This window comes from Betta splendens, chromosome 14 (assembly GCF_900634795.4).
Source record: "Betta splendens chromosome 14, fBetSpl5.4, whole genome shotgun sequence".
In the NCBI taxonomy this organism is placed as follows: Eukaryota; Metazoa; Chordata; class Actinopteri; order Anabantiformes; family Osphronemidae; genus Betta; species Betta splendens.
The window spans coordinates 13,245,100-13,266,925 of NC_040894.2; the positions used below are offsets into that span (position 1 = coordinate 13,245,100).

The following is a 21,826-nucleotide window of genomic DNA, read 5'->3' on the forward strand; positions in this document are numbered from 1 at the left end:
TTGTCAAGTGTCATTAGCCTTTACTCTACAGTACTGTTCATCTTTAACAATGATCATAGTACAGTATACATGCATCTTGGTGTAGGTCTGTTATCACCAACATGAACTTGGTTTGCTGTGATTCTAGTAGTTGTCTGGAAACTGTTGGTTCCTTTGCTCCATCATTGACTTAATAGTGTGTCTGAGGTTTCCAGTCTGTTGGAATCTGGAGCTGAGCCAGTTTGTTTGGATTCAGTTTTCCTGTCACCTCACTGTACTACAGTACATGCTACAGTACCAGTTAATTTAGCAACAAGGTCTCTTGAAATCCTTTCACTTATGACTTCACTTTAACAGCCATTTTGCTGTGGTATTATCTGGCTGAGGATAGAAGGAACGTAAATGCTTAGTAGATAAAAGAAAGAGAAAAACCCCACCAGACAGTCCATTTTGAATTAAGTGGGGTTTGATCTTCATATAAGGTCAGATCTCTTCTGTTTGATCATAGTTATGTCATGACGTGTTAAAATATCTAAACATTAAATGTCCATTCATCTTTTCTCTTTGTAAAGTCAGAGGAAATTGGCAAGATAAATAAACTTAAGAATTCTCTGTGTTTCGCTCCTTGGGCTCTCACCAACTTGTCGTAAGAATACAGAGGGCAGAGTACAAGCATATTTTATGCCGGCAGGTTTAGAAAAACTCTTTTTTTTTTTTTTTCCTTTTTTTGCTTTGCCTAATTCGTCAAACTCTGTGTGCTGTGCGGGAGTAGAAACACTTTATCATGAGCACAGGCCTTATTGCAGCTCAATGACAGCTCTTAGAATAAAACAATGCTGGCCCCATCTGGTCAATATTTATAAAAATAAAAAAAAACATTTGCCATCCTTGCCTTCTCTTATTCTGTATTTCCCAGTGCTTCCATGTGGATTTCATTGCAGCCCTGTGACTCTGGCCCTTCAGCAGGTTTTCATCTGAATTACCGAAACAGCTTCGGACAACAGAATTCTTTCAGTAGCACTCATCGTTGTGTCAAGAGAGTATTTTTTAGTTTTGTAAAGTGAGTCTCAGGATTCGTTCCTCTCGATCAAATAAATCAACACCTCATTAGGGCAGTGTCTCTGCAGCACCTACTGATGTCATCCTCAAGTCCTGGATGGGTGAGTGAAATGGGTACAGAGTCCTCACTGTCATGTCTTCATCTCTACCATAGCTCTGTCATTATTAACGACGTGACTGTGATGGACCCGGGCCTGTTGTCCCAGAGGTCACGTTATCATTTTACACTTATTGGAGAAAAGGGGCTAAGTGGCTCATGAAAGCAGCTGTTAAATAAACACCAGCTTGCGTTAAAAAGGGAGCTGCAAGGAAAGGGTTTTCTTCTCTCCCTTTAAAAATTACTACTGTAGGTTAAGCTTTTCTTCTGCAACATCAAATAACTGTTTTTTACCATATTTACTACAACAGTTGAATGCATTGTTATTTGTTTATAATCACAGGATAATCACTGAGTGTGTGAAATCAGAGTGACAGCAGCAGGTCATTTCCCAATATACTGTGTTTACTGGAATTTCAGCTTTTTTATGTTGTAGTAGTCCAGGCTGTTACTCGCCCATTATGACGCCAACCAACCATCACTCTGGTTTTAGTGGAAGCATTATTGCCAGTGCTGTTGCCACCATGGAAACGTAACCTTTTTCATACAAACATGTCTTAGCCAAGATGTTGACTTTGCCTTTTCAGAGCAATTAGGATTGTGTCCACAGAAACGGCACCCTGCTTCAATGAAATATGGATCCAACCACTGTACCAATATAAACACACGTGTACATGTTATAATTATCATGTGTTGGTGTATGTGTTTAGCTTTTACTATATGTGTTTTTAGCTGTCATCTATTCCTATTGCTGTGGTGAAAGTAGAACGTTACAGTACGTGTCGTTCCCCTGACTGTTAGAAAAAACAGCCAGAAAAGTCTACCTGTCAGCCACAATGTCATAATTCATCTCTTCTATCCTGTTGACAAGGCTTTCTCTACCTGTCAAACTCTGTCGGCCTAAAGCATTTGTGGAACATAGACTTACAGTGTGGTCAGTAGGTTTAATGACAGAGGCTGCGTTTAGATTATTTAATGTACATTATTCCTCCTCACTTTAGCTTTAGTTTGTCATATTTCCTCCTTGGTGTTTCAAGTGTCTGTGTTCATGTACTAGAGAGCTTGGTTTTTATGAACTAGCTTTTGTACGGGCACCAGATTTCACTTTAACCTTCACTTTAATTCCCCAGTGGCCTTCTTCCAGCTTATTAGAAACCACACGCTCAACCTCACACCCTTTCCCTCACTCTGAATTAATGGAACAATCTACATAGTTGGCAAGCAAAACTGTGGTGAGGGAAAAACTTGATCGCACAATAGCTTTTTGTTTCTTTTTCATCAGTCTGTGTCTGCCTCTCTCTTCTAGGTCTAATCGGATTTGGTTCTTGAGAATTATTTTTTCTTTTAACACTCAGCTAGTGAGTTACGTTTTTGTTTGTTCATTTATGGGATTGATTATTCAAACTGATTATAAAACCCTTACAAAGGGGCGTATTATTTTTGTTATTATTATAGGTTGGTGGCATTTGACAGCACAAGCATTTTATTCAAATTAACTAGAAAGGAATCTGCTATTTTTTTATGCCAGCGTGTAGCCCAGAAAACTGTCACATGACAGATTGCAAATTATTAAATTAAATTCTATTATACACAAATGGTGTGACACTGCTGCTGACTTAGTGAGCATCTAAGCTCTTTAGTGATAATATTGTCTTCTTAACAATTTAACAGCAAAATATTATTTCTCTTAACTCTTTCTAATTAAATCTTACTACTAATAATATTGTAAAGGTAGATTGTACAGTGCAATTGGGCAAATAAATAGCTGGTTTTTATATAAATGCATATTTTTGATGACATATAATTTGCATAATTCTGATAATTTATTAACAATCAAATTATATTATTGTCTACAGAAAATAGGAGTTGTGTACCATTTTACAAACATCAATTTAAATATTCTGAAATAGTAGTCTGTTCAGTCACAGTCGTCCTCTCCCCATAGGGCCAATGCTGTATTTGCTGCCAATGGTGCATCTAGTAAATACTAAAAACCAGCTAACACAATTTTTTCTATGGATTTACAGTAAGCAGTAAGTCTTATCACTGTTTGTAGTAATTAAGTAGAAAGAGGTTTGCGTGATTTAGCAGAGGGAAATCTGTAGTGATAAATAAGAGCTTAATGTTATATCAGTTGTCAGTTTTTATTTATTCTTTGTTTCTTGTTTGTGCTCTTACAGACTTTCAACCTGTTAAAATGTGCTACTGCAATATGCAGACATTTGGATAAGTAGCCATTAGCAGCTTACAATTAGAAAATCTAAAGCTGTAAAACCTACCACAAAGTAAATAGGAAAGAAAATAATATCTTTTATTTACAAGGAGTTGGATTGAATTAGAGAATACATGTGGGCAGCATGAAGTTACTGTAGGATAGACATTTGCCCACAAAACATGCTGTACATTCATCGTCTTTTTTTCTAAGGGTGTTGTGGAAACACTGCACATGTATAAAATGGATTTTTCTCATAAAATACCACAACACTTCTAATCCATAAAATATAAGAAGTGTGATGAGACTCAGACTTGATGGCTAAAATTAAAATATATTACTGTAAGTAGAAAATAAGTAATAAGTTGAAAACATATGTGTTTATTGTGACTTTCCTTTGTGACAAGAACTTTCCATGCTAAAAGGAAGATATCAGGCCTGCTGAACTGGCGTTATCCATTTCCTTTCTGTTACCCATCGCACATTTTGTGGCCTTTACGGCAAACGGTGCCAAACAGCAAAGGCCACAGAAATTTGTGTCTTTCTCCAGGAACATGGTCTCCGGGCTTTGAATTTCAAACTACAAAGTAGGGAATTAGCATATTGAACTAGGTGTACCCCATCCAGGCCCCAGGAGTTATGGTGAGAGCTGCCATAGAGGATTGATGGTGGTTCTGCATGCCTAGACGGGTAACAGGGTGTTGACCCTGGTGATGTGACTTCACAAACAGGGGTCAGCCTTTGGTGTTAGGTTGCTCGCCTTGACTCCAGTGGTAAGACTCAGTAGCCCTGGAAAGAGAAGAGATTCTCACGGATGGTGGCTCTTCCATTAGATGTCACTATACTGTAGCACAAAGATGTCATTGGCTTTACTGACCAACGCACATCCGTTACTAAGCATATCATGAAATAGTTTCAGTACAGTAAGTGTGTTGGCATGGGAGCACCCACCTTTGACCCTCACACAGTGATCGGTGTCACCCAAGGTGTGTTGTCGCCCATAGTTTCCCTAAGTGAATTTGCTATTCATCTCGCACCGTTACAGTTCCTGTAATTATGTAAATCCGTTGACTGACTTTGGCAGCAATATGATCCTTAGCAAAGTGTAACGACAAGCAATGTGACGGAGAAATGTGGTTTGAATTAGGGCTGCTTTTGAATTGTTACGCCACACCTGTATTACATTACGACAGTGTCGAAGAGACATGAGGGAGAGGAGAGCAGGGCAAGTAAAAGGAGAACGTGAGCCCAGTTAAAGGATGTTAAATGAAGTGAAAGAACTCTGAGTATGCAATATTAAAAACTGTTTTATTACACGCTCGTTTGAAAAGGCAACAAAGACAGGAAGTATGAGCAATATTACATTTCATCTGTTAAGGAAGTGCTGTAACATACCGTACAACTTGAGTTCTGCAGTCAGGCAGTCCCCATGACCATGTGATATTTGGGTTTACTTTGGTTTCTAAAAATCTCCCCGCGATAAGGTCGCTGCTAAAGTCAATAGCTTAGTCAAACACCTTAATCTTAGACATACCTCTACACCGTCTGTTATGTAATATGCTGAAAGTGTGGATAAGGTTATGAAAGTGAAAGGTTTTAGGCCTCACATTTTAAGACATTTTAAGTTGACAATTTCAAGAGAAAATTTAAAGCAGCGAGTGTGTCATTTTTTTTCTTTCTACATTACTAACAGTTCACACTACTAACAGTTGACACTAAAGAGAGAAGTTCACACTTTTTTATGACTGACATTGACATTACTTTGGATCATTTATTTTAAATTACACCATCCACCACTCTACACAGACACAGGAAGCATTCGAATCTTAAAAAGTATAAAATGCAACTTGTTTTAACACTGTTCTTTCCAGTCTCTTTCAATGGGATATCTTATAGAAAGCAGGACTTTTCTGACCCTTTGCCTTTTTTTGTTTACAAATCAATACTTTTTCCCAGACATTTCATTTTTCCTCTGCTTTAAGTATATTACTGTACAGTACCTACATTCTTGCATTGTGAATATTAAACTTGATGTGCTGTAGATCAGTTACAGACTCTGTAACTAAAGGCCTTTGTCAGATTGAATCTGATAGAAGCAATAAATTATTAATTCCCGACTTTCATTTAACAGACTGAGTCTGCGTTTTAATATTATTTACTTTGCTTCATATCAGAGTTAACAGTAATCCATGATTAGCTAGGTGGGACAAAGACAACAGGTGTTGCCCTTCTGCCAATACTACCCTTTTTTTTCTTACCATAACTATTCTTTTCAGGTTTCATAGAGTGAAAATCTAACGGTCTAAAAACGTGTTCACTTTGCATTTTTAAATATTGCGTTTTCATCATGGCAGTCAGCCTTCAGCATCACCTGCTACTGCGGCTGTTCAGATGTCTAACAAAAAATTTAATTATAATGCTGCAAAATAGGTTCATGATCCATCAAATGATGATGAAAGATTTATTGACACAACAGTAATTTAATTATTGTGACTTAGTCTAATTAATTACTATTATCATCTGTAAAAACGTTTTATGACACACAACCTAATCATGATATAAAAGTCTGGGTTTGATTTCTGTGCAAACAGAAATTGAAGAAAATCTGAGATAATAGTGTTTCCACAGCCTCTGTATCCTTCTACTTGTGTGCCTAGTGTAGTAAAATAGATTTTAGAAAAATACAATAATAACTGAAACCGAATTTAGATTGGTAAATAATAAAGACACGTCTTTTCCAAGCAATGTGTGAGACAGAAAACCTGTGAACTCTGCATACAGTATGTGTGAGGACATGTTGTGTAGTAAGCAAATAGCTATCTTGTTTCTAAATCTTGATTCCCGGTTTGGCAGGAATGTGGATAATTATGATCATGGCGCATACTGAAGGCCAGAGAATTGTTGTAGTTTAAAGGAAGTGAATATCTGTTGTGAGTGAATTATATGGCTCTGGCCAGACTCAAACAACTGTTCAGCTCTGCTCTGCATATTTATAGAGACAGATGAAAGGCTCCAGTGATTAATGAACTCAGACTTCATAATCCATGTTATACCACATAATTCCTGAGGTTTTGAACCTGTTGCACCATGTAAGGTTTTACCTAAAACACTGTCCAATACATAGCAGCAAATGTGAAACCGTGAAAAAGGACGGAGGGTGACTATAAATTCACGGCAAATGAAAAGACTAAACATTAACCAGATACAGTAGGCGACTCATTGTTTTCATGACTGTCTTTTTCCATTTGTAGACATGTTTTATGCGTCCTGATTGACATTGTAGTGTAATATATTCAGCAGATGAGTGAAGGCTGTACACAATTTCATTATTTGCTTGGAATACACCAGATGGGCTGAATCATAGAAGCACAGCGCTGTAACAAACATAATCGGCCATTTCAAATTCACCAGTCAGCTAGAAAGCGCCTACAAGATGGTGGGTCTTGTTTATGACATAAAGCAAAAATTGTGTTTTTGCACGTTTGCAGTATTTTGTACGGGGCAACACAACGGTAGATCGGATTTAGATCGGCCAACTTTAATTCAGGTATAATATGAAAATTCTTAAGGATCTGTTCAGCAGTATGTCTAGTTTATAGATATACATATATAGATATATACTGTACATGTATTCACTATGTTTGTCTTGTCTTTTTGTTTGTTTACCCTACTTTCTTTCCTGAATCTGTAAAGTGACTCAAAGACAGTTTTGTTGTGTAGGTTTAAACGTTAAATGTACGTCTTATTTGGCAACCAAAGATAACACCCATGTCGTAATTCTTTTGGATGAGGGAAACCATTTATTGAAACGTCAAAGCAATATCTCATATGGAAATCTGTGTGTAAATAGAGTGATTTAATGTATTATATCAGCACAACAGAGGTGAATGAGTTGTTTATTGTCTTGAGTTGGCTTTCCCATAGTTGGCAACAATATTTCTGTTGGCAAGAATAAAAAAAAGATGTCAATCAAAAGGCCCTGAGCTGTATGTGTGAGGCTCACATACAGCTGTAAACAAAAATAAAAAGTAATTAGACCGACATGCCACTGTGTGAGTTCCTTTTTATTTAAAAAAAAAAAAAGGCTTGTAATGGGAGTGTTAAAACAAGAGCGAGTATACAAATTACACATTTAATGACAAGTACAATTAAGAAGCGTAAAAGGTTTGTGTGCATCTCAAAAGGACAAGGAAAATGTGGCAGTGTGTGTGGTGTGAAGGAATCGGGAAATCTTGGCTGGGTTTGAGAGCTCAATGAGGTTAATCATGAGCAAGGCCTGAACATTGTGTGGGGTATGTGGTTTTAATGCGGGAGCCAAATGGCTCCAGAGGATGCTGTGGATGCCCAACAGCTGCTCTCTGAACCCAGGAAACTGTAGATTATTGTTTTTTTTAGTGCCAGTCTCACTACCATTCATAAACGAAAGCACCTAGCACAAACCTGCAAGAATGCAGTATAGCATCACCTTTATCAATCTAAATAGACGTTTGGTTCGGTCGGATATGTTTTGATTATGAAGGCACATGGAGATCAGTTTGCCTGGGAATCTATTTTATGTTCGGGTTACAAAAACATTGTTGGCTTTAATAATAAGCAGCACCATAGGTACTGTAGAAGACACTAATATAAAATTCCACATTATCATAGCATGAGCTGCTGCGCCTTTGTCTGTGTCCACGTCTGTGTCTACTGAACTGTCCAGTCCACAGTCTGATCAGGGAGATGATAAACACCTGGATAGTTCCTCTGCAATAAACTGTCGTAGGACTTAAAGAGCTCTCTGATTACCTTCTCCAGGGAGTCTGTAAACCCATGCTCTCTTTCAAATAACCATTTTTATTTTTACCCCAGTGGACAGAAACTTACTGATTGTAGATCACAGGTAATTGTCTGTGATGCCGTTCAGACATTCACAGGATACCCCAGAGCTTGATTAGATGACTTTTAACCTCTTGATGAAAATATCCTGTGTCCCAGATTTTCTCCAACGCCCATCTCCAGTGACTTTGGAAGACCAAACGATGCGTAATGTGCATCAAGTGGACTGTTGCGGCATCTGCTCCGGGCAAGCACACCTTATGGCATTAGACGTGGGGGGACAGGAGGTTCACGTGGGCTACCTTCCTACAGCCCATCATCCGCAATCAACCTCAAATGCCTCTGCAGCCTGCCCACATTCAAGGCCACGTCTGACTAGGATTTGCACTGACAAACTTAAGGAAACAGTGATTCTGTATGTGGCAGGAGACTGACTGTGTTTACTTAGCTGCTGTACAAAGCTTGGAGCAAACAAGCATGTTCTGCCAAGTGATGGGTGGCATGTATTGCAAGCTGAATGTAAACACTTTGAGTGTGTTCATGTGTGGTCATGGCTGCGGCAGATTGGCAGGCCGGACTTACATAAACTGTTGCATTCTTTGTGTTCTTATTTTGTGATGGATGACGATGAGTCCCCCCGAATTCCCATGTAATGTATCAGTTGTCAACGTCCTCCTGACTCGCCCATTTTCATACTACTGGTCCCTAGAACCGTGCCATGAGTGGCTTTACTGTAGCTGAATACCGAACCAGGGAAGTGGGGAGTATCCAGACACCAAGGTGTGAACAGCAACGAGGAGACCTTGGCGGTTCTCTTTCAGTGTGTCATCGTGGTTGCCCTAACCCCCAAACTCCATCCTCTCATTTTTCAGCCATCCTCTATGGGCTCTGGGAATTTCTCACCACAAGCGGGTTAGCTCCATTACAAAGAACCTCGCGGCCAGCTTGAAAGCAATGTTCTATACACATGCACGGACCAGCACGCAAAGTTCTACACCAACGTTCATCACAAGGATGTATGAGAAGGAAACTGGAAATGACAAGCCGTCTCAAGTGGACTGATTCTGTGACCTACAAACACTAAAGGATGCTCCGTTTGGGCAAAATCTCTAACAGTTGGAGTCAGAACCGTGTTGTTATGTACTATACAATGGAGATCAATTGTTTTTCTTAGGTCATGTCAGTTACAACATATTGCTTCATATCACACACTTAAAAAAATAGTTTAGCTTAGCAGAGCAGAATCTAAACCTTCCCTTCTGCTTGTTTCCATTCTTCATTCAGAGCTTTCATGGTTCTGACTTTTGGAAATGACACCCATCTTCATGCGATTAAGCTGCCTCCCGCTTTTATTTCTCTTTTACAACCTTCGTTTTCCTCCAGATGACGCAGCTGGGTCGCTAATGTTTTTTTCGTTTGAGTCTAAAAAACGGCAACGAAGGGGAGGGGCGTTGTTTGCATATTCCACAGTCTGCCTCCAGGATATGTGCCCTCCCAGGACGGAGTTCATGAGCAGCACACATATATGTGGATGTAGCGCAGTCTGAGGAGAAACCTAATGCCTTTTTTACCAGAGAGGCTGCAGTGTCCAATCTTACAGCCTGTCGCAATGTGTGAAGCAGCAGTCACCCAGCATCCTGCTGCCATCCACACACTTCGTAAAAGTGTTGTTTGTGCACACTGACAGACATTTGCCAAAAGTCTTAATGATCATCTTTTCTATAGGACAACTTTAAGGTATCTACACTATGAGAGTGCTTTTTTTCCTTTATATAGCATCTGGCCACAGAAGAAGCCACCAGCCCCATTACGATCCATTCCCTTGTTGCTGGGCTATTTCTGGTGCTATTTCTGATTGGTATTTCAAACACAATTCCGTTCAGACGGCCCTGTGAAGATCTCAGACATGAATGAATCTCAGTGTTGTTCTCCTAGATTTTGGACTGCTCCATCACCAGCTTGGTCTCGAGGCAACAACATCCTTGTCCAATTCTCTTGATCTAAGCTGCTTTTGAGAAGGTTTTCCTCTGATACTGTTGTGAATTTTGTGTCACGTCACACAAACTGTGACGATTGACATGAAGTATGTTAATACTTGTAAGCCGCTTCTCTGGCCATTAGTCAAGCATTTATGTGCTACAGCTGTGTCGTTATTGAATATTACACCATTTGCCACATAAAAACCCTCCCATGAATGTGTTTTTGAGGGTTGCTAAAGCCCTCAAAACAATTTGTCTCCCCCTAAAACCGTAAAACTAAATTCAGACTAAAAACAAGGAAAAATGATGCTTGGTCTTTGAAACTAAGACATTTATTTCTTCATAATTCCTATTTTATGATGTAGCTCATCCATTATATAGTTGTATGTGTGCAAGTATAGCGGTTGTTGTGGTGCCCAAGTGGAAACAAAACAGACTTCAGCTGGCGCAGACAGTGTGTGTGACAGAAGGGCCTTGGAGATATACAGCGGATGTGCGGCATGATGCTCCTCTGCTGTTCGCTCATATAGGTTAAATAAACTCCCCAGCCCCTGAGCTGGCTCGCTGTGACCTCACTCAACTCTTGGATGAGCTACTTCTGGCACCGGAGCTGGAGCTTCAAGGTGGCCTTGATGAGTTTTTTTGCACTGGGTTTAATGCTGTCATCATAAAATAAAGCACTGAAGTTTAAAAGTGGGGGGAACATTCAGGCCCACATTCAGAAGTAGGCCTTGGTGTTTCTAATAGACTGTCTGTGGCCCTGTTTTGTCCAGATGTTTTAAGAACATGTTTGCTTTTTCTTGCCACCTGCATGTCACCCCCATCTTTCCACACAAATTTGATATTAGTGCACACGCCTGTGAGCAGGCAGAGATGCTCATTGTGTGTCCAGATGTGGCACAAGTGTGATGGAAGGGGATGCGTCATGGTGAAAGCACAAATACTTCACACCTCTGTCGGCCATAAGTCCTTTAAATGATATCCAAACCTAAAAAACGTGCATGACATGGTGAATCTGGGTCAGCGTAAGATAAACAGCATGCATGAATTTGAGGTAAATGACACATCATTTTCACCATCATCATTTTTTTTTTTTTCCAGCTGAGGTATCAACATAGTCTCACTACCCCAGACCTGCAGCAGACTCTACCCAACCTGAAGAACTTTCTGGAACATGGCCTGCTGGTCAGATGGTAAGAATCAGAAGCACAGAGATTTTATCGTGCGTCACAGTACAATACAATATACAATTTACCGTGTTGAGTCACACATTCTCACCTCAACAACTCAAACAGAGGGAATTGTTTAATTAATGCACACTTTCAAATGCACAGTTTCAAATCTAAAGCTACTCTCACTTTTGCAAAAAGTTATATTTACACATAACTGATAAATGACTTCTAACTTGCATTAGTTAGTTGTTTTTATGACATTAGCTGATATCTCTGATATCTGATCTGCAAATGCTATTTTAAGAGATTCCTTGTTGATTTTGCTCAACTGCTGTCTGAAATTGCTGTACACCAGTCCTTCCACATTTATACTGTAGGTGTAAGCTTTTCAGTAAGTGCTGAGGGGAGTGAGCTTAGGGCTCAGTCACGACTCTTCTACAGTCTTATGCCCTGTGAGTAACCCCCTGACTAAATCTCGGACACTGGTCTCCGCCAGGCTTCAGCTCCACTGCCCTATAAGAGAAAGCTGTCTTTGATCTCCACTCAGCAAGGGGAATATGTGTATTACACACATTAATTGAATAATCTTTTGTTTTGAAAGGAAAGAAGTCATGAAAAGCCTGAGCTCTGAAATCAGTTCCTCATTGCCGCCCCGTTTCTAAATGAGAAGTGGAAGGGCCTAAAGATAGATGAGATGAAAGCAAAGAAGCCGTAGCCCTGAAGCCACGTGTGTTCGCGTGTACACGCTTGTGCAGGTTTTTTAGGAAGTAGAGGGAACAAGTGTAGCTGTACTACAGCGGCTTGTCACAGCTACACTCCTGTACGACAACGAGACCACACAGCTGGCCTGGGCACAGCTCTGTGAGCCAGGTAAAAACACAGCCTTAGAGTAAAATAATGTCAAAATTCATGACCGTTGATGATATGTTAAAGCTGTGCTTGTTGGTCAGGAACATGGAGGTGTGTGTTTCACATTGACCTGTAATCTGGGGGATAACCACTGATTTTCCCATTACACACTATTGCACCATTTCCTCTCCATATCAGTTCCAGTCCTGCTTTCGTGCTTGTTTGAAAAAGCCTAAATTCAGATACAGTTCCCAGTTTATGAAATATGGATGTATAAAAATGCTGCATGGCAGCTGCAGGTAATTATTCCATACACTGTGTGAGAGAGGCTTATCCGCTTCCTCTATCCCTCCTTGCCACCCCTCTCTCTCTCTCTCTCTCTCTCTCACTCTTTCATGCATCCAAACAGGGATGATGTGATGAAGGATATGACCAGAGGAACTTTTTTCCAGAACTGATTTGGAAACATTCCTCTCTCCATATTAAACTAATTCAGCATGAATCCAGTCTGTAGGGAGACTCTTTCTCAAAGTGCCGAGACCAAGAAGGTCGCAGGCTTGCATCGGACACAGAGTGGATGGGAATCGGAGGGCAAGAACGTACTGTAGTGTGTAATGTCTATTTTTTTTGTGATGCTAGTCTGACAAGCTGCTAATCATATCTGAGTACTGTCTCAGATATACATCATAACATGTCCCTGGAGTCACACAACAGCAGTGTTGTTGCTCGCTCAAGGGTACGTAACAGCAGAGAATCTATTACAGAGAGTGAGACAGAGACAGTACCGAAAACCGATTCTTTGAACAGCGTGCTAAGATCAAAGCAAACGCGTTCAACATGCTCCCATTCGCCGCTCCACATCAGCTAAGGGCCTGGCAAAGGTTCAGAGGGCCCTAATCCCACTCCGGTGCCTGCGAGCGAGGTTACACACACAGGGGGAGGTAAGGTGTGGCCAAGCGTCTGGCCGGGCAGATGAATCTGCATCTGGAGGGTTTAAACCTCCCCAAAGACCACATAGTAGATAAAACCCATATTAACCTCCTCCTGTCACGTGGCGTGTAGAGTGTCGCCATTAAAAGCAATTTACAAACTGCATTAAACGTGGTCAGTGACCTTTGAGTTTAGGTTTTTCCTGACATTAATTGAAGATTTATTGAGCTTTTCTAATTCTTTCCTGTGTGCTATTGTTTCATTTAAACTGTGGTTGTGAATAGACTGATTATAATCCTCTGTTATTGAAATTATTACAAATAATGTTGTAGCAAAATCTGCTTAGTGTGTGTAATAGATGTTGCATGTCAGATAAAGCACTGCTTAACAGTGGGAGGATGTTCTCAACTTCTTGATGGCCTCGCTCCTGCTGTGCTGGGGTCGATTCCAAGGCTATACAGCCAATACATCCTGTGTTGAGCAAAAAAAACCTTCCAGCATAGAGCATATCAAATTTTTAGTAATGTTTGCTCTACAAGTTTCATAGGGATTTCCCTCAACCTCATCAAACAGCCAAATCTTATCTGATATTGTTTGTGTTGGCTCAGACCTGCAACTCCTCAGCAGGATTTGGATAGGGACAGGGGCACGTTAAGCCTGTCAGGACAATTGGACAGAGGGTAGGTCTGGTTTACAGGATTCACGAGTTGACCTGAAATGTGTCGGGATGGACAGGAAAGGAACAGTGGAATGGAAAGTGGTAAGGAAGAGAGCAGGCAAGTATCATGTTTGGTCTGGTCAGGTCTCTCCACATTCATGGCGTGCACTGGAGCTTTGGTTCTAGGTCTCAGTGACAATTGACTTGCCCAGCTGTGGATCATACAGTGAGGTATGCCAAGGTGCTTTGCTTGTAACGACATAAACACAGTCAAGGCTCCTCATCATGTTTCAAATCTGAGCTCCTTTTTATTATTAGTGTCATATGGATTGTACTCTCTAATTTCTCATTTGGATACTGTCCTCACACTGAGCGCTGGTGGTCTCCTACCGGTTGGAGAGCCTCCGGTTGCAGGCATCGGGCGGCTGATTAATTTCCTGGCCAACCTCTCCTGACTTGTTTCAAGGCGAAGAAGCGGTGGATCCAGCTACTGCTGGACCACAGTGATTAACGCTGCACTGGTTTTACTTTGCAAACTGACATTTTCTGCTGAGATGCCAGAGTTTTGATGTTTGGCTGGATTTATAGATATAGAACGCAGCTTTGAGGCAAGATTTTTAGCAGTGGTTTTATTTGAGTGATCTGTGCAATTGTGTCAGCATTAGTGTGGGCCAACTACAATTTAATTTCAGTGCTTGTAGGGTTAGTGCAAAGGTAAGATGCTCAAAGACGGAGATAACTGGTAATTGAATGTTAGAGTTTGAAGCATTTCAAGCTGTGCCCCAAGAATGTTAACAGGAGACAGTTAGTCCGTGCTCCTGGCCTTATTTGGGGAATGACACGATACGAGGTCCAGCTTTTCCACACAACTTAAGCAAATGTTTTCAGCAGTCCTGTCTCCCGGCACACGTCACATGCTACAGACTGTACGCAACCTAATTGCCTGCCTTAAACATCATGTCATCAATATACCAGTTAAAATATTTCCAGAAAAAATGTTATGACTGAGAGAGCTCTGCTTGGCTGAACTCCTCACTGACACAGCCAATCCCCCTCTGCTGCTCATAACCCGGCTTAACACCCGGCCCAGATACAAAGCTCCTCATGAAACAGAATGTGTGTGAAGTTTATGTGAATTTTTGTGTCAATTTTACTTTTTTCAGGATGTACAGTAGATGGTAAATTCAAATCAGAGGAAATTGATTATTACAGAGAGGCAAATGGGAGGAACTGGCTGACTACAATTAAAATCAAAGTAGTCAGCTGTTGCCATCAAGGTATCACTCAGTCAAAATAAAATTAAAAACATATTTGATTCACGTATTCACATATTAGATTCTAAATGATGCACAGGAACCTTAAACTTTTTCACCCAGTACCAGTGGTCTCCAGTTGCCGAACCCATATTGTATTTCAAAGAGCCCGAACCGCATTTTCCACGTACTTAAATGATAATTGACTTCTCATGACATCTGTCTCTGGTCCTTTCCACCAAAGGTTTGGAATATTTGGACTGGTGTTGAAAGAGGCCACAATGGTTTCAATTGGAAAGTTGCAGATAAGTGTCAAATCATCACTTTCAACAACTCTTTTTTTGGGGGTGTTTTTTTTTTTTTTTTTTTTTAGATAATTTCCCACAAAAGTAGGTGTTAAAGACCACATTGTTTCCATTTTGCCAAAAAAATGCTTCATGGTGGAGTTTTACCTTCTGCTTGTTAGCCAGATTTTTAAAATGACGTGTTTTGATAGACATGTACTGCCAGGTACAGCACAAGCACAGCATTTTCTGTTCAGCTCCACTTACAGTATAAGTGATCACTCTCACTTGATGGCCATTAGTCTGTGTCTATTTTCTGACCTCAGCTGACTGTGTAATGGTCATTTACATCTCTTGGCCTCTAAGCAGCTTCAATGTTATGAGGCTCAGTATTTGCAGGTTGTTAACATAAGCGCTTTCATGCATTAATTTCAGACTGTATATTGTTGTCCTTCAACAAGTTTAAACATCATCTGCCCGTTAGTCTAGCAAGCTCCTCCACAATATACTGACCAGAGCTCTCCTCGCGTGCCATGGCGTTAAGCATGACTTCCTTAGCAACTGCTAAGTGAGAGGAGAACCTTCACAAGGGCATATATTATGACTGCGTGTCTAGCTCAATGAGCACAGATTTGTCCACCCAACAGATGTAAATCACCCGACAGCACAGGGAGGCCCAGCTTCACCTTTGACACCAAACAGTACACTACCTCAGCTCCTTGAATGGAGAACCGGACATGTTGGGGGGGGGGTGCTAAGTAGCCCCGTGAATTATACATGGCCTTAGCAATCAAAAGAGGCATCGAGGCCCCTATTGAAGTGAATTTATAGCTCTAGTACTGGGGCATGGCAGGGTGTCCCACATCCCAAGTCTGTTATCTGTTACGGAGCAAAATATCTGACATACTTGTTCGCCCGCTGAGATTCTCCACTCAGCAGAACGTGAGTGTAGTCTCGCTGGCTGCTTGAATATTTTCGGAATGTTGTAAGGTGGAGTGATTTACAAAGAGCTCCAGCTGTCGTTCTCCTGGATTAGGAGATAGGAGCTGGCTGCTATGGGTGGAGCGGCACTGATGAGATCAGCAAAGAGCCAGGTCCGGTTACACATCATACTCAAGGTTGTAGTGGAGTCAATGTTTGCTCCAATTAGTAGAATTTAATCTATTTTAGCTAGGAAGTAGTTTAGTATTTGCTCACTAACAGTTGTCCTTCTTTCTTCCTTACAGTGATCGACATCATGTTTCCAGTTCCATCCCAGTACCTGCTAAGGCCCAGCTTGGTGTGTCTGCTGCCTCAGAGATGGACTACACCTGCCACGTCGGCTCCCCAGAGAGAGGCCTGAGGAAAAGGACAAGCTCCGAGGCAGAAGAGCTCAAGCACAAATCAAACCTTACACCCAGCTACAACTCAGCCGTGGGCGAAGAGCAGCCTCCAGCTGGCCTGTTATCACCATCACCTTCAGCCAAACACATGCCCTCTTCTCTCGACGCCAGCATGGCCTCACTTAACCTCACCAAGGCTGTGGAGGCTAATGAGGAGGAAGAGCAAACGGGCGTTAAGGAGCAGGGTGGAGAGCTGGCAGAGGAGGTGGAGAGAGGCAGTGGGGCTGAGATGGAGAGAGAGATGGAGGCGGAGGAAGACCAAACTGAAGAGCAACTGCCCTGCAGCACAGTGGCAACAAACTACTCTACAGTGCAGGAAACTGTGGAGGATACAGTTGCCACTGTTCAGCACACGGACACCATGAATGGTTCCCTGCTGCCCGAACAGATGCCTGTTACCCTAGTTCCAGAACTACGCTGCTCTGTGGAACAAGCTGAGGAAATAATGGGCACAGAAGCAACCGGTTTAGGCCTAGGTCTGGGTCTAGGGATGGGTTTAGGGCTGGCAGATGAGGCTCAACTGGAGGACTACTGCTGCATTCCCGTAGACCACGCCGTAGCTGTGGAGTGCGATGAGCAGGTGCTGGGCGAGCTGGACGCCGCTGGCTTCGAGGAGTTCTCCAGGCGCATCTATGCACTAAATGAGAACACGTCCAGCTTCCGCAGGCCACGCAAGAACTCTGATAAGTGAGGCTGAGGGCAGAATGAACGGCTGGATGAATACAAGGCAGGGATTTAGTTAGTTTGAAAGCTGTGGACTTGACTCTCTATTTGCAACGTTAAAAATCATAGGAGACCAATTTGCACTTATTATAAACATTTCCATAAATTAAAGGTGGTTAGTAGGTGCAGGTACTGGAACAGTAAGCTTAACTCCTAAGTTTGAAATTGATATTTGTCACAAGAAGGTTTAATTTAGCCCTAACTCCAATAACAGCAAGGTTTTAATTAGTTTTTTATCAGATATGTTTATTTACCTTTAGTTTAAGGTTAATCTGAGTAGATTATTTTCCGCCTGCGGTCCCAGTACTTACTACGTACCACCTTTAGAGGCTTCCCCAGCTTTGCTTCAGGGTCCAAGGCCGAAGGCTTTTGTGTGGCTTCACATTAGATTGCATCCTGTGGTCACGAGTCACAGGTGGACTTGAAGTAATCCCACCAGTGACCTAACACAGTGAGGTGGGAGGCTGTTCCAACACACTGCATCCCTGCAGCCCGACTCAACTGTCTCTCTGTACAGTGTGGAGATGTTTTCTGCAGATCTGAGGATGAGCATCCCAGTAGTGCAGGAGGATTGTGCAGTTGTTTTCAGCCCATTTCTATCAATATTTTTCTTTAATGTTAATGGTAATTGATGCTGACATCCAGTGGACCAGAACTAAAATTCTGCGTCTTGTGTTCAGTTGAAGTGATAAATGTCTCAATTCCATTGTCTGTGATTTAGTCTCGTCTGTCTTCTGAATGCTTTCTTGCACTGGTTTTCAATTTATTGAATTATTTAATTCTCTCAACGATTGTGTGTGTACTTCATTTCAGGAAATCGATATTTAGTTTTATTTTCCCCGTCATGAAGGATGTAACCCATTAACATTGTCAGATGTCAGACTGGTATCAGCTGCAGCGTATGGGTCCAGATGAAGACAGCAGCTTTGCATCAGTTGTCATGGCAACGATGGGCTCAGCACCAGGCGGTCCACCTGTCTTTTTGTTTCAGATCCAGTACTGTGGTTGTTGCCTGTTGGAGTATTGTTTTAACTGAAAGATCAATTGTGTTACATCATTTCCATGAACTGCTACACACTTCAGTAAGTGACCATGTACATATACTTTTGTATGGAGGTTGTTGGGTTTTTTTTTGTTATTAAAGACTTGCAGTCCAAAGGCATGGATGTATGTAGCCCACATTAAAGGAACTGTCTGCCTGTGTTTGTGTCGTGTTGGTGAACTTCACCTTAGCATCTACTGGGAAATGTTAAATTAAATCAAGCTTGGCCACTTCATGGACGTCCTTAGTGAAGATCTGCAATCTTTACTATGTACAATTAATTACACATGCTTTTGTGTGGCGTCATGTCACAGATGTTCTTTATACAACAGCACAGTGCTTGGGTCTAATTAAAACCAATTAATCTGTGTCAGTCTGAGGACGGATGACCCCTACTGTATCATCAAAGATCCTGTGATAAAACACATTGTGGATGATCTTCATCAATGTCCCTAAGACAAAATTTGTGGACTGCAGTTACACTTGTTAGAAGGGATCAAGTTGTCTCTTTAAAGACTTGTTAACTATAATCTTCCCATATAATTTTGAACAACTTCTTTCTAACTTTAATATTTCATAAATCATAATCAGCAGAAAACTAAATTTGCTTAAACTTATAAATACGTAAATAAGAATTTTGTCCTAAATGTAAAAAGTGAAATATACATAATGTTTCTATGTTTTAAGTTGCACAACAAATTGAATATTTTTTGCTTTTATTGAGGTATGCTCCAGTTTGTTCTCATTCAGGGCAGATGTGTGGTTGTATACTGTATGTACTGCATCTGTGGCTTTTCCACAGTAACCAGCCTCCTGCCTTCCTTTACCTCATTGTGAACCTTTATATGAACCTGGTGCTGATATTGGTTTATGACCAAGCCTCCAGGTTATGTTTCATGTTGCTGCTCACCTTCAGTACAGCAGCTTAGAGTGTCTGAACCCCACTGTGTGATTTTACTGCACGTCACATCAGGTGGAGCAGGCAGATTATGTTTCAGGTTCTTAATAATAGTCCGTACCCTCTTAGTCATGGAAATAAACGTTCTATTTCAGAATCACCTGCTGTCGGCTGTTCATAGTCTCTCCCATTGGTAATTTCCAGGTTCACATAGAGCAGTGTCCTGCTCCTTTATCCCATAAGCTGCTCGTGTCACTTTGCAGACCGTGTGCTCTCACGACTAAGCTCCTACAGGTGTCTGCAGGCCTCAGCGCTCGGCCCCTCTGGGAACCACATGTCATACGCTTTGTGGACGGGAACCTTGTGTGAATGAAGACCTGTGTGAGTGCCTGAGCGCAGGTGCCCGTCTGAAAAGGCTCAGAGTCTGCGGCTTCACATTGGTTTATAAAGTTTATGAGAACAAGAGCCAAGGTGTTGAGAATGAGAGTAAGCAGACCGTGTTCCAGCACTCACAAAACCATCCTTATGTATTTTTAGTTGTGCGCTCAGTGTAGAGTCCACTGTGCTGCTCACCGTCAACAGGCACCTCACAAAACCACACGCCAGCCAAAGCAGATCCCGAGATTGTCGGTGAACCAGGCCCCAGCGCTTTACAGCAACGAATGAAGCGTTACCCTCTCTCCTCATCTTTATTAAGTCGGATTATTGATACAAACAGACAGCAGCAAAATGTCCCAATCCATTTAATCCATGAAGAGAATAGCTGCAGCCTCATTTACACAGCATCAGCTGACTGCTCCTAGTCAGTCACAGACACTCTATACGTGTGTCATTACAGTACATGCATGACAGAAGGGCCGCTTCCTTTGTTGCTGCTGGGATCACTCATGCACTGTAATCCTCCTATATGCTGGGCCTGCTTTGACTGTGCATGTATTTTTGGAAATCTCTGAACAATTGGGAAATGGAAAAAGAAGATGTTTGATAGATGCATGACAATATGTTGTTGTGCTTTGTCTTAGACCTAGTTAAGCCTTGCTAAATGAATACTGCTCTCATGCATCATCTTAGTAAAGACGCCGCAACTTCATGAACAATGAAGTGTGGTCAGAGCCTGGTCAGTGGTCTGCTCCATTTCAAGTCTTCACAATGAGTTGAGCACATCGTGACTGAATAAGGAGGAGAGGGTTCATGTATCAGTTTAGCTCAGTGGGTTAAAGTCAACACACAGACACTATATTCTCATTCATTAGCGCTCTGAGACCTCAAACTGCCTCTATAATGCTTTACTGCGAGGTAGTGATACAGGGCTGTGGAGACGCAGCATCCTTTCTGAGCGTTGATCCCAGGTGCTGGTGGACGAGCTCTGTGACCTAGCCTGGTCCTGGACTTGGCTGGTCAGCGTGGCGCTGCGACCTCGCTCAGCTGTTTAATCCATCTCAGAGACAGAGGACAATCTGCCTGGATGAAATCCCAGTCACCTCTCCCAGCTTCCCGCCAGTAAAACCTCTCTCACCATCGCTCGCCCTATTTTCTCTTTCCTTCCCAGCACATTCAACCAATACAAACTTTTATGGGCCTGACTTATTCTCTCCACATGCTCCAGTTGCGTGGCCTAATGAAACACAGTGGTATTCCTCTGATTTCACTGCCGCAATATCAATATTGGGTTTGGAGTGCCGTGAGTGCATAATATTGGGGTAAAAATAATATCACAATAACGGTGATAGCTTTATTATGGCCCTTGTGAAATTAAAGCCGGTTGCTGAAGACTGATGTCATCGTGCTCCTACAAGGATTCCATGGTAGATTTATGCTCGAAAACATTATGGTTTCCTAAAATTACCTTTAGAAAATCTGAATGACGTAATTGACACCTGACATGCAGACGGAGAGGGAATACTCCCCGGACACACAATAGGCTTTAACAACAGTCCCCCTACAGCTATAGCAAACAAGAGGAACAGACGTATCGTAGCGCAGAGGGAAAGATTAGCTTTTTGCCGGATGCCTATTCGCTGCCATTGTGCTGCATGTGGTACACATGTTTTGAAATAGATGTACTTTCAAGTATCGACCTCATGAGTTGTCCTCTCTTGTTTCTGGGAGTGATCCTGTGCTGAAAACACAGGTACTGTATGATGTCAGCGGACCCGTTAGATTTGTTTCATGCTAAAGGTTAGCAGTGAATTTTCTTACACGTTCAAAACTCCACAGTGTCGTTTAAGATTCCCTCAGAATTTACATCAGCGTGTTTTGCAAGAATGCAGCTGACATTTTGCAGACATTTATGGTGCCCAGAGGATGAATCGTACCCAGTGAGGCTCACATTTGTGGTTTTAAGCAAAGCGTCTCCATAACTATTGGATAAATTACCATCACCAATATAATGCAATAATAAACAGTTAGTGTTAAGTCAAGGCACCACTCTGCCCAAGCATAAGCTCGTACAGCTGCTGCCATCACTGTCAGCTGTCATGTTAGATTTAAA

The 21,826-nt window shown here is 41.6% G+C and overlaps 1 protein-coding gene across 2 annotated transcripts in view; it reads left to right on the top strand.

Annotated features, from left to right (window-relative positions):
• uvrag (UV radiation resistance associated gene) overlaps nt 1–18,598 on the top strand; it is a 57,098-nt gene extending 38,500 nt beyond the window's left edge. Inside the window, exons 14-15 of one of the 2 annotated variants that reach the window (XM_029173284.3) lie at nt 11,246–11,337; nt 16,517–18,598. In XM_029173284.3, the coding sequence (XP_029029117.1) occupies nt 11,246–11,337; nt 16,517–17,363 (939 nt within the window). In that variant the 3' untranslated portion in view covers nt 17,364–18,598. The remainder of the gene's footprint in view (nt 1–11,245; nt 11,338–16,516) is intronic. The other variant, XM_041073709.2, reaches the window with a different exon arrangement.
• Nucleotides 18,599–21,826: the final 3,228 nt, after the last annotated feature.